General features: G+C 57.9%; 2 protein-coding genes across 15 annotated transcripts in view; one reads left to right on the forward strand and one right to left on the reverse strand.

Annotated features, from left to right (window-relative positions):
- Positions 1–7,970, forward strand: part of SLC6A9 (solute carrier family 6 member 9) — a 30,708-nt gene extending 22,738 nt beyond the window's left edge. For all 4 annotated transcript variants that reach the window (XM_006200384.3, XM_072974581.1, XM_006200380.4 and 1 more), the window contains 9 exons: positions 1,812–1,944; positions 2,150–2,284; positions 2,383–2,486; positions 2,866–3,103; positions 3,193–3,327; positions 3,440–3,539; positions 3,630–3,730; positions 6,411–6,581; positions 6,700–7,970. In XM_006200384.3, coding sequence (XP_006200446.1) covers positions 1,812–1,944; positions 2,150–2,284; positions 2,383–2,486; positions 2,866–3,103; positions 3,193–3,327; positions 3,440–3,539; positions 3,630–3,730; positions 6,411–6,581; positions 6,700–6,894 — 1,312 coding nt within the window. In that variant the 3' untranslated portion in view covers positions 6,895–7,970. The remainder of the gene's footprint in view (positions 1–1,811; positions 1,945–2,149; positions 2,285–2,382; positions 2,487–2,865; positions 3,104–3,192; positions 3,328–3,439; positions 3,540–3,629; positions 3,731–6,410; positions 6,582–6,699) is intronic.
- Positions 7,926–11,863, reverse strand: CCDC24 (coiled-coil domain containing 24). 11 transcript variants are annotated; one of them, XM_031684156.2, is made up of 9 exons: positions 11,742–11,863; positions 11,348–11,519; positions 10,946–11,121; positions 10,708–10,824; positions 9,930–10,007; positions 9,293–9,347; positions 8,740–8,809; positions 8,575–8,653; positions 7,926–8,487 (listed from the first exon to the last, which is right to left on the reverse strand). In XM_031684156.2, exons 2-9 carry the CDS (start codon positions 11,471–11,473, stop codon positions 7,986–7,988), a joined length of 1,203 nt encoding a protein of 400 aa, XP_031540016.1. In that variant the 5' UTR covers positions 11,474–11,519; positions 11,742–11,863; the 3' UTR covers positions 7,926–7,985. The 11 variants fall into 11 exon arrangements, with proteins under 11 accessions (XP_031540016.1, XP_072830685.1, XP_072830687.1 ...); XM_072974584.1 differs by having other exon boundaries at positions 9,293–9,407; XM_072974586.1 differs by having other exon boundaries at positions 9,930–10,004; positions 10,946–11,133.
- Positions 11,864–12,003: the final 140 nt, after the last annotated feature.

Here is a 12,003-nt window from a genome sequence, read left to right on the forward strand (position 1 = left end):
CAAGAGCTTGTCTCTTGCTCATCTCTTCTAACCTGGATAACTCCAACAGCCAAACTGGTCCCCCTCCTGGGTGTCTTCTTTATACTTCCCAATGCATTTTCCATGATGTTCATTCATCCCTTCATTCCTTCAACAAATATTTACTGAACACTGCTGTGTGTCAGGCACTGTGCTAGGCACTGGGGGATACAGATAAAACCCCGTGCCTTTATAGAAGACAGATGACAAACGAAATAGTAAAGTGCACAGTATGAAGGAAGGAGACATGCTGTGGAGGAAAATACAGCTAAGAAGGGGGAAAGGCGTGCTGGGGCCAAGGCTGCAGTTTTAATCAGAGTAGCCAGAGAAGGCCCCTTTGCTGAGAGGACACCTGAGTAAAGACGTGAAAGAAGTGAGAGGAAGGAAGCCACGTTGACAAGCCCAGAGCATCATTTCTGGGGCTCAGCGCAAAATGAAAATATGGGGCCCCTTGTTTAAATGTATTAAGAATTTCAAGATGGTGATGGCAGGGCATTAAACCAAACACAAGGCCCTTCAAGCATGGAGCCCTGTGTGACTGCACAGGTCTCACCCATGTGGACATATGGATATTTGGGGAAAAAGCACTCCAGACAGGGAATGGCATGTGCATAGGCCCTGAGATGGGAGCATTCCTGGCACATTAAGGAACCACAAGGAGCCCAGTGCAGCTGGAGCAGTGGGCAAGGGGGAGAGTAGGAGGAGAGGAGATCAGAGAGATGACAGGTAGGGGGTAATGGATCACACAGGGCCTTGGAGCCACTGTAAGGACTTTGATTTTTCCATGGTTGGAGATGGGAGCCGCTGCAAGGTTTGGAGCCAAGGAGAGCCCCTGAGGATGTTTTTATAAAAACCCTTCAGAAGCTTTTCATTGCCCTCAGGATAAAACCCAAACTTCTCAGCCTCGGTTCCGCAGCTTCTTTTGATCTGGTCCCTTCCTAGCCTCATCCTTCTCCATCCCCTTCCCCTTCTCCTCCAGCCTTCCTGAGCTACCGACATACCCAGGCCTTGCTGTTCCTCTACCTGGTGTGGGCTTCCACTCCTCTTCACCCATCTCCTCCCTATTCCTCAAACTGTGGCTTGGCCTCACCTCTTCCAGGAAAGCTTCCAGTGTGCTCCTCCCTGGGATTGAAACACTCCTGGCAGTGCCCACAATGCCTGATCCAGGTCTATATGTCCAGTGTCTAGCAAGGGCCTGGCACATAAATGTCCAGTTGATTGAAAGAGCACAGCTGGCCTGGCATCGGCCAGATAGAGCCATGCATATGTAGGGGAGGAATTTGGGTTCAAGTCTAGGCCTCTAGAGCTTCCAGTCTTTACTCAGCATTCCGCTGCCTCCCTCTGTGCATCAGAGTTGGAGAACCAGTGTGAGTGAAAAGCTCACAGGAGACTTCCTGGAGGAGGTGACACCAGATAGGGTGTGTCTAGTCTGGAGGAGAGGGCATCCCTGAAGGGAGAAAAACAGAAGCAAGAGCCTGTGACGGGTCTGAGCAGGGACCGGGAGACTTCTACATCCCAGGGGCTGAGGAGGCTGGCCCGGGCCCAGGGTGTGACCTCCAGGCACCCTTGAGGGTCCTGGGAGAGGCTGCAAGCCATGGACTCCCCAGGGGACAGCAGGCAGAAGGGGCTGGGCCAGCCTGGCTGGAGCCTCACAGTGGCTCCTATCTTACGTGAGCCGCCTGCTGGGACTTCATGAGGCAAGTGGGAGCTGCTGGGCTGGGCCTTGGCCCTTGGGAAGTTGTTGCTGGTGGCAGTGGTGCTGACCTTCAGTGACAGGCTATCCCCTTCCCCAGGCTCTATGTGCTAAAGCTGTCAGATGACATCGGAAACTTCGGGGAGGTGCGACTGCCCCTCCTTGGTTGCCTCGGTGTCTCCTGGGTGGTCGTCTTCCTCTGCCTCATCCGAGGGGTCAAGTCTTCAGGGAAAGTAAGTACCCCTCCCCCAGCAGGGTCTGTGCCCATCTTGAAAGATCCTGCCTCCCCTCCTCCGTGGGTTTTATGTTGCAGGGGGTGGGGTGGTGATGAACGGATAGGGGAGAGGAAGAGGGACCAGAGGGACAGTGGTGATTGGAGATCAGGTCGGGAGGCAGGAAGAGCCCAGAGGAGTCTAGCGGAGCCCCTCTCACACCCAGGTGGTGTACTTTACGGCCACATTTCCCTACGTGGTGCTGACCATCCTGTTTGTCCGCGGTGTGACCTTGGAAGGAGCCTTCACCGGCATCATGTACTATGTGACCCCACAGTGGGACAAGATCCTGGAGGCCAAGGTGGGATGAGGATGGAGGGTGACCCCAAAGGGACGGGGAGGGACAGAGAGGTGCCCGTCTCTGACCAAAGTTCCTTGCCGGCCCATCCCTCCCCGCAGGTGTGGGGGGATGCCGCCTCCCAGATCTTCTACTCGCTGGGCTGTGCATGGGGTGGCCTCATCACCATGGCTTCCTACAACAAGTTCCATAACAACTGCTACCGGTGAGACTCTCCCTGCCAGCCCTGGGGCTGCTCCAGTTCCCTGCCCTACGGCCTGACCTGGCTCCCCAGACCCACCAGATCCAGTGCAGCCTCCCCGCCCACCAGGGCCCTCCCTTCCACTCACAGCTTTGAGATCCTGGCAACGCTGGGTCTGGACCCAGTCACTGGAGAATGGAGAGAGAGAGGGTGGAGACGGCAATGTAACAGGGGTCTGTGAGGAATCAAGACTGCAGGCCCACTTAAAGAGGCCCAGAGCAGACCAGAACGGAGATTGGAGGCACCTTTGTTCCTAGAACTTTCCCAGGTGTCTTGGCCCTAATCAGGCAGAGGCAAGTAAGCTGCGTGTCCTGAACCCTCTACCTGCTTTCCTCCCCATCAGGGACAGCGTCATCATCAGCATCACTAACTGTGCCACCAGCGTCTATGCCGGCTTTGTCATCTTCTCCATCTTGGGCTTCATGGCCAATCACCTGGGTGTGGACGTGTCCCGTGTGGCAGACCACGGCCCAGGCCTGGCCTTCGTGGCATACCCCGAGGCCCTCACACTGCTGCCCATCTCCCCACTCTGGTCCTTGCTGTTCTTCTTCATGCTCATCTTGCTGGGGCTGGGCACTCAGGTACGAGGTGCGGGACATGGGCCCGTGGCTTGGGGAGGGAGGAGGCAGGGCTGAGTTTAGGCCCCTGCTCTGACGGCCTCATCCTGCAGTTCTGCCTCCTAGAGACGCTAGTCACGGCCATTGTGGATGAGGTAGGGAATGAGTGGATCCTGCAGAAAAAAACTTATGTGACCTTGGGCGTGGCTGTGGCTGGCTTCCTGCTGGGCATCCCCCTCACCAGCCAGGTAAGAACCGAGGGAAAGGCTAGGCTGGAGTTGCCGGGGGTGGGGGCGGGGAATAATAGGTGGGATTGCCTAGCTCTGGGCACCCCCGACTCAGCTGCCCACTGTCCCGTAGGCAGGCATCTACTGGCTGCTGCTGATGGACAACTATGCGGCCAGCTTCTCCTTGGTCGTCATTTCCTGCATCATGTGTGTGTCCATCATGTACATCTACGGTAAGTACCCAGGCGTCCATGGCCTCCCATGTCCCAGCCCTGGGGCCTGCCCACACCATCCTGCCGGGCCACTGACCTCCCTCTCTCCAGGGCACCGGAACTACTTCCAGGACATCCAAATGATGCTGGGATTCCCACCACCCCTCTTCTTCCAGATCTGCTGGCGCTTTGTCTCCCCAGCTATCATCTTTGTAAGTTCCTTGGCTGGTCCCTTCCTTCTCCTGCAGCCCCTCAGCCAGTGTCCTTCTCCTGGGGGCCAACGAAGGGAGAGCAGGAGCCCATCCATCTGACCAGAGCTCCCCATGGGGGCTCTGCACCCACAACTCTGGCCATTAGGAGGCCAAGCAAGGTTGCATAGAATCAGACAGGTGTCTGGAGACTCAGAACCACCCAGGCCCTGGCTTTGGGTTAGAAAGGGAGCATAGGGCGCTGTATTTGACTGAATAAGGTACCCAGCCTCAGAAGGGGAAAGCAGGCTGGCAGCAGCTGAGAGCCAGCCCTCCCTCCCTGGTATTCCTGCCTGGCGTCCCCAGAGGAGCCTCAGGGACCATAATTGATATTGGTGTCAGCCTCTGTCAGCTTTTGCTGAGCTCCTGTCTCCAATTCCTCACAACCGAGGTGCTTGGAGTGCTCAAGGTACGTGGTGTGAACGCGTGAGTGTTCCAGAAGCAGGTTGTACGAGTCAGATGTCTGCTCAGAATCCGGGGCACCCTCATAAGCCTTCCAGGCAGTGGATGGGCTGGCTTGGGAGGGTGAATTCTGGCTTTCTACCAATATTCAACACCTGGGAAACTCCCATCAGGGAGCTAAATTGGTGGTGGGAATTCCCACCATGGCCAGGAACCGTACATTAACTTATGCGATACAGCTCTCCAAGGTATCATTATCCCAACTTTCCAGATGAGGAAACTGAGGCACAGAGATGTTAAGTAGTTGACCCAAAGTTACACAGCTGATAACAGGCAGAGCCACCATCTGAAGCAGGTAGTGGAGCCCACATGCTGGGCCAGTGCTACACTAGGAACAAAGAAGCAGGAAGGAGGGCTGGTCCATGGACTAAAAACCCTCCAATTTTGCTCCTTTACACCCAGGGTGAGAAGAGGGGGGCAAAAGGGTAATGTTTGATAGTGTAACGGTCCTGCCACAGAGAAGGGGCAGGGCCACCTCTGAGTGACAGAGGGGTCAGCCCAGTGGCCAGGGCAGTGTCTGGAGTCATGTCCCCCTCACGCCCGCACCTCTGTGCCACAGGGAGCTCAGCAGCAGATTTCCACTTTGGCTCCTGTTTCTGAAAAGGAGGCCCCTGAGGGCTAAGACCTCCGTCACATGGGGTGTGGGATCTCCCCGAGCCTGGCACAGGCACCAGCTCTGGCCACTGGCCCAGCTTTGAAACAGGAGGAGCGGAAGTCTCCTGTGAAGGGTGGGAGGCGGGGGAGGACACGCATCACCGCCAAGCTCCGTGCCCTCCACGCCCTGCCCTGGGGAGCTCATCCTCCATCGCTCCCAGGAGGCTGCGGCCCTGCGGGGAGACCCCGAGGCACCGCCAAGGCAGGGCGGGAGGCAGGAAGGGGCCTGGGTCCAGTGTCTCCACGAGACTGAGGCAGTGTGCAGGGCCCTCTCTGTGCCCAGAAAGCCAGGCTGGAGTCACCCTAAGGTGAGGACTCCAGGCTCTGTGGACACGTGTTTCTGGGATGTTGTGTTTTCTTTGGGGGCTTTACTTCTTTATATTTCTGAAAAGCTTTTTTTTTTTTTTTCAACAGACTCCATCCTTCTATGAGCTCAAATAAGGAATTTGTCCACACCTTAGATCAGGATCTAGTTGCATTCAGGGAACTTGTTCTAAGCACCTCTCTGTGCAGTGTTCCAGGATATGGGTCTTGTCCTCCCAAATTTGGTCATGAGGAAGGCTGGAGGAGCCTGAGCTCCGGGATGTAGCTGAAGGCTTGGGGGGGTGGATGCTGGGCCCTCCTGGCAGGCAGCATCCACTCCCTGGGCCCTCTGGATGGCCCATGATCCCCCTGCCCATCTTTCTGCTTCCTTTAGTATTTTGTTGCTACAATGCCAGGCTTTATTTCCCACCTCCTTCATCGCTTTCCAAGAGCATCCCCAGCCTGACACACACTATTTCTAGCCTTTGGAGCCTCCCGAAGCTGTCTGTCACTGTCTTCACAGCTGGAGACAGGCAGGACTTTGCCCTTCCTTCTACCCCATCACTCCCACCTCTCTGCATAAGTCAGTTCAGATCAGCAAATGAACTTATGCCAGGCACTGTGCTGGACACTGGAGACCCAGAACTGATGCAACCCTGAGAACTCCCAGGACTGTAGGAAACATTTTAAGAATGCTTGGTAGACAGAAAATGCCATTGAAGCCCTTTCAGGAGGAGGAGATGGGAAATCAGTAGAGGCTTCTTGAAGGAGGTGGCATTTGCCTAAGGTTTGGCAGAGGGTGATGCAGCGGACTCTCCATAGTAAATGAAGAGGGTGGAAAATGCCGGGTATAGCTCAGACATTGAGACAGGGTAATGGGACCAGAAAGATAAGCTGAGGTCTTGATGTGAGGTGGAGAAAGCCCTAAAAGCCAAGGGTTTGGCCTTACTTCAGTAGGCAGTGGGGCGGCATTGCGAGTCTTTGAGCAGAACTGACTGCCTTCCTGAGGCCACAGCAGCTGCATGGTTTCCTGGCTGGTTCAGGAATCTTACCCTGGTTTCATCAACTTCTTCCACTTTCCAAACGTTGACATCACCCCCCTACCCTCCCCCAAATGCCTCTTTCTGGTTTGGGAGAGGAAGGGGAGGGGTGCTGATAGGAGGCCCTAGACCTGCGTGGGGCTGGGCAGGACTCATGCCCTGCTCCCATCCCTTCCTCTTTGCAGTTCATTCTCATCTTCACGGTGATCCAGTACCAGCCAATCACCTACAACCACTACCAGTATCCAGGCTGGGCTGTGGCCATCGGCTTCCTCATGGCTCTGTCCTCTGTCATTTGCATTCCACTCTACGCCTTGTTCCAGCTCTGCCGCACAGAAGGGGATACACTCCTCCAGGTGAGGGGTCAGAGCAGGGGGCAGCCAAGTGAAAGGAGTGGGTGGAAGGATGGGGCTTAAGGGTTCCCTTCTGATGAGCCCTGCCTGACCGTATCCCGCACCTCTGCCTCTCCTGCAGCGTTTGAAAAATGCCACAAAGCCAAGCAGAGACTGGGGCCCTGCCCTCCTGGAGAACCGAACTGGGCGCTACGCCCCCACCATTCCGCCATCTCCTGAAGACGGGCTTGAGGTCCAGCCGCTGCACCCGGACAAGGCCCAGATCCCCATGGTGGGCAGTAATGGCTCCAGCCGCCTGCAGGACTCCCGGATATGAGCACAGCTGCCGGGGGAGTGCCCTACCCCTGCCCTGTGCTCCCACCACAGAGACTGGGGAGGCAGTGGACAAGTATCACTGCCTGCCCCCACAATGCCCTGGCCAGGGTGGCTCCTGTCACCTTGGCCACCACTGCTAGCGCGGTCATTCGTGCTCGTGTCCCTAGTGTTTACAGGTCCTTGGATGCCAAGATGGCAGCTGGGGGGTGTGGGCAATGGGAGGGTTGCTGGGGGGAGCCCAAAGCACTTTGAAGGGGGGGGAAATCTCAGGCCAGGTCCCCAGAGACCTGTGGGGCTTTACGTGGCCTCCGATGCCCTCACATTTTGCCCTGAGCTGAGGTTCTGGGTGGGCCCCCTACCTGTCCCTTTCCTTGAGCCTTCAGCCTCCTGACCAGTGTTCCTGCCCTCAGAGCAGACCCCCGCCTCTACCCAGGCCAATTTGGATCTTCCTTCCTGGGGACAGGGTAAGGGGCCAGGGGGCTGTGCAGTGTTACGTGTCAGTCTGTGCTGCCCAGCCATTTGTCTGTGTAATTATTTTTGTAAAAACTGTCTTATCTGTGGTTGCCACCCCTTGCCCCTGGCCTCAGGCCCCATCCGTCTTCCGGGCCTGCCTGCACCTCACTCGGCTGCTCTGGGCTTTCTGCATCTCCTGCCAGCCAGCAGAGGCCCATGACCCCACAGCCTGCCCAAAGCACTCATTCCTGGCGGGTAGGGGTGGGTGATGCTCAGCAGGAGGTTGGAGCCCGGAGCCCTGGGGAAGGGGACCCTACCTGACACCCCCTTGCCCTTCCTCCACCAGGCTAAAGGCCCAGTCTTTCCAAACTGGGCTGCCCTTGTTAATGTGCCAAATGGCCCCAGCCCATGTGCCCCACCTCCTCTCTGGAGCCAGAGCTCCTTCCCCCAAGCCCTGCAGTGTCCGTTTGTCTGTCCTCTGTGCCCCTCTGTGCTGTGACAGCCCCAGAAGAGCCACCTCTAATCCTCTGTAGCAATAACGGTGCGCCGCCCACCTTGCCCATCCGTGCACCACTAGGATTTTAAAGTCCATAGATTTTAATGAAATTTCTATTCCTGTCTCTGAGCAGCTGCTGTGCTTTATCTGGGTTCCCCCAGGGGAACAAGAGTCAGGGCTGAGATGAGACCTCTTCCCACCAGGCCTTTGAGGGATGCCTGGGAGGAGAAAGGCCAAAGGCTATGATGGTCAGACCTGGTGAGGGGGCGGGGTGACAGACAGCCTCGGGATCCTGCTGAGGGCTGATCCAAGACCAGATCTGAAGTGGGCTGGCTCACCGCAGCTGAGAGGTGGCAGCAGCAGATGGGGCGAATGCCAGCAGAAGCTGAAGCCTCTTTCCTGACTGACCCTTCAGGTTGGGGTCTGGGGTGTTGAGCTAGACATTGGAGTGGACATTGGCCTTTTCCTGGGGCTGCACTGAAGCTTCCGCCCCCAGCGGCAGGTGGCAGCCGGGCCTCGGGGCTTGGGGCAGCACTCCGGAGGAGGAACAGGCAGGCAGCACTGGAGAGGCCTGGTCCAAACTCCAGCAGCCCCACGGAGGCAAGGCAAGGGTCTGAGACCCTGGCTGGAGGACCCCAAGGGCCACTGCCTGGACAGGAGGGAGTAGCTGTGAGGGGGCCATGGCCTGACCCTTAGCCCACCCCGTCCAGCAGTTCATCTGCTCTGGTTTACCTGTGGCTGGGGGAGACCGGGGAGGGCCTCGGAGGTGACTGCAGCGCCCGTTGCATGGCTGCCTTCTGTTCCTTTAGCTCTGGAGGAGAGGTCTGTCTGAGACACAGCTCTTCTGGGATGTGTACAGGAGTGGGGCAAGGACAGGGGCCTGCTCAGGGTCCTCACCTGCCAGGGTGGGCTCTAGGGTTGCCTCGGAGGGCTGGGGTGCCCCTGTGTACTCCCCTTCCAGGCAGCGCTGCAGGAAAAGCCAGCTCAGTGCCCCGAACTGATGGCGGGGGGGGGGGGCGGGGGGAAGGCAGGGCAGGATGCAGAGGCCAAGATCCCTGGGGCAGAGCCCAGAAACCAGCCCATGCGGGCTCCTCATCCCAACCACCTGAGGGCGCCCCCAGAGTAACGCCAGCCTCCCTGAGAAGCCAGGTTTGGCCAGTAGGTGGCAGGCCTGGACCCAGAGAAGGCTGCAAAAGACCCAGGGCAAATCCAGCAGGCTAATCTAAAAGTGCTGGCCTTGGATTTAGGGGCTCAATGAGAACCTTGGGCTTCTGGATTCACACTCTTAGGAAGTGTGCATACATGATGAAACGGCCACAGGACTCACACAACCTTTGCATGCACGTACACGTACACACACACACACACACACACGCATGTGGGTATCACACACCAGGTGAGAGATGGCAGAAAGGCTCTGGGGGCGAGGAGGCCCAGGGCTGCAGCTTACCTGCAGGATGGGAATCTCCCTCTCCAACATACGACACTCCTCCTCCAGCAGGGCCCTGGGACATGGGGAGCATGGCACCAGCAGCAGCGTCGCTGGCCCAGGTCTCAGCTGCGCCCTCCACACATGCCAACTTCCAGCCTTACCAGGAGCCCTCCCAGGCCCCTCCTTTCTCAGCCCACCTTTCCCTCCGCTACCCCAGCACAGCCTTGCAGCCCCTGCCAGCCTCTTCCGGGGCGAGAAGTGTCCTCTCCTTGCCTTCCTCCCAGCACCCACCCCAGCGGGCACAATTCTCTCTTCTGCATAAGTGCCCTGGGCCAGCAAGTCCTCCTGCCTTCATTCTTCCCCACAGCATAGCCCTTCCCCTGCTTAAAAACTCTTCTGTGGTCTACCTCTCCATCATCCTCTCAAGATAAAAGTCCCCAGAACACAGCCCCTGCTGGCATCTGCTCTTGGCTACTTCCTGGCAGCAACCTCACCAGCCCTGCAAAGCCTGCCCCTTCCACTTCTCAGCCCTATTCTCCCGGTCTCCCCGCCAGGTGTGCTGCCTCCTTTCTCCCATACTCCCAGAGTATTACGGTCCATCCCCCATCCCATCCTCCCGCTCTCCATCCCCAGTGCACACACTCAGGGGCCTCACCGCAGGTGTCTGGCCACCTGGTCAATGTTGTACACATTCAGTTGGTCCTTGATGATGCTGAGGTCTCTGGGACAGCTGCTGGCAGATGAAGTCAACATTACTTTCCCATGTTGTTTCACTCCAGGCCTTCAGTACACAAAAGCCATTTCTCCTAGAGAATTTTGTGTCTTTACTCACAAAGGCAACATAATACCATATAAAGAGGAGTTCTGGAGCCTGGGTTTGTAAATGGGCTTTGCCACCCTTCACTGTGTGTGGCTTCCCTGTGTGTGTGGCAAATCGGTTATCCTTTCTGAGTTTCAGTTTCCTCATTTGCAAAATGGGGACATCCCCCATTTCATAAGGATGTGTAAGAATTAGAAATAAGTTGCTGCCGTTCACTTAAGAATGTGTTCCTGCTCATTTATCTCATTCAGCCCCTAGCCCTTTCCAGTCCAGCCCTTAATCCTGTTCTCAAAGCCTGAGGAACAACTGACCACTGGGTGAAATCTTCCACCCATGTCTGTATATGGTGTTTCCTCTTCCTGAAAAGCTCTTCTTGCTGTATCTGTCTGGAAGTCTGTTCCTCAGACTCTAAGACTCAGCTCAAACCAAGCTCCCAGGCTTCACACGTGTCTCTTGGGCTTCTGCAGCCCTCATGGGCTAATTCCTACCACAAGTGGCTGTGGAAATGTCCAGCCCCAGACCAGGAGCTCCTCCATGCAGCCAGGCAGGACCCGCCAGTTTGCTGGGGCCCTCTGCCAAGCAGGGACAGATCTCTCCTTTCCTACCACTTTACCTGGATTCACCAGCCCTCATCTGGAATATTTCCTGTTCTGGCAAATCACACCTGGGCTCTTCCAAGGCAAAGCGCAGGATCCTGGGGCTATACTGGGCCCAAGCCTGGGTCTGGTCCCTGCGGAAGGAGCGTACAAAGGAAACTCAGGGGCTCCTTCCCGGGAACCAAAGGAAAGGCGACTCCGGCTCCCTGTCAGATGCAGGGCTAGCCCACTTGAGTTCTGGTCTGAGGCGCCCACCTGCCCTCACAGATGGCCTTCTGGCGGAGACCTTGGAGCAGCTGCCGCAGTTCCCGGCGCACGAGATCTCTTAGAAGGGGCGGCGGTGCCAGAAGGGAGGAAGGGTGAAAGGTGGGGCGGGAGCCAGGGGCTTGGGAGGATCGAGCCTCTCGGAGCAGTGATCGTAGCATCACCACCTGCAAAGAGAGCTGGGACACCTTGCGACTGCGGAGGGAAGTGAGGGGATTGAGGGGACCTGGGGAGTGAGGGGCAGGGCAGAGTTAAACTGGAGAAGGTTGGTCGGACAGTGAGATCAGACCAGACCTCGAGAGTTACCGGGCAGGGTCAGGGACCCGGAGGGGGTGGGGAAATTAGCCGAGTCGTAGGACAGGCCAAGGTGGAGCCCACCTTCCCACGCCCCACCTCTGCCCGCAGCTCCAGGCTCAGGTCCACTGCCGTCTCCCCTAGAATTCTCTTTACTTCGGGCTGCTCTGGGAGCGGAACGTGCTCCTCCACCAGCTCCCACAGCGACGGGGAGTCCTCAGACATGGCCTGCCGGGCCGCCGCCGTCCGATGCGCGGCCCCAGGCTTGGACCTGAGAGACATCAGGTCGGAGGGCCGGGTTACTGGGAGACCGCGCATTGCCCAGGACCGGCACGCCCGCTCACTCCCCGCCCCTTCCTGGCCTCACAGGCCACGCCCGCAGGCTGTCGCGCGGGCCGGCCTCTCCCAAGCCCCATCCCCGTTCTGCCGCCAGTCCCCACGGCTGGAGTTGCCTGGTCCAGAGCCGCCGGTCTCTCGGGGCTGTCTTTCCTACCTCGCTCCTGGCTGACTCCCGCAGGCTGAGGTTCCTGGTCGCGGCCCCAGGAACCAGGCGGCGGAGGCCTGGTTCCTAACCCCTAACCCCGCCGCTTCCGCGCAGCCATCACCCGGGAAACAGGGCCGCTACCCAGGCCCCGCCCCCAGAGGGCCCCACCCCCGCCCACTCCGAGTCTGGAGAGCGGCGCGCGCTCGCGGAGTCGACCCTCACAGCCGTGCTAGGTGGTTTTGGAGTCCCAACCATCCCCACCGCCCTGACC

This window comes from Vicugna pacos, chromosome 13 (assembly GCF_048564905.1).
Source record: "Vicugna pacos chromosome 13, VicPac4, whole genome shotgun sequence".
Lineage (NCBI taxonomy): Eukaryota > Metazoa > Chordata > Mammalia > Artiodactyla > Camelidae > Vicugna > Vicugna pacos.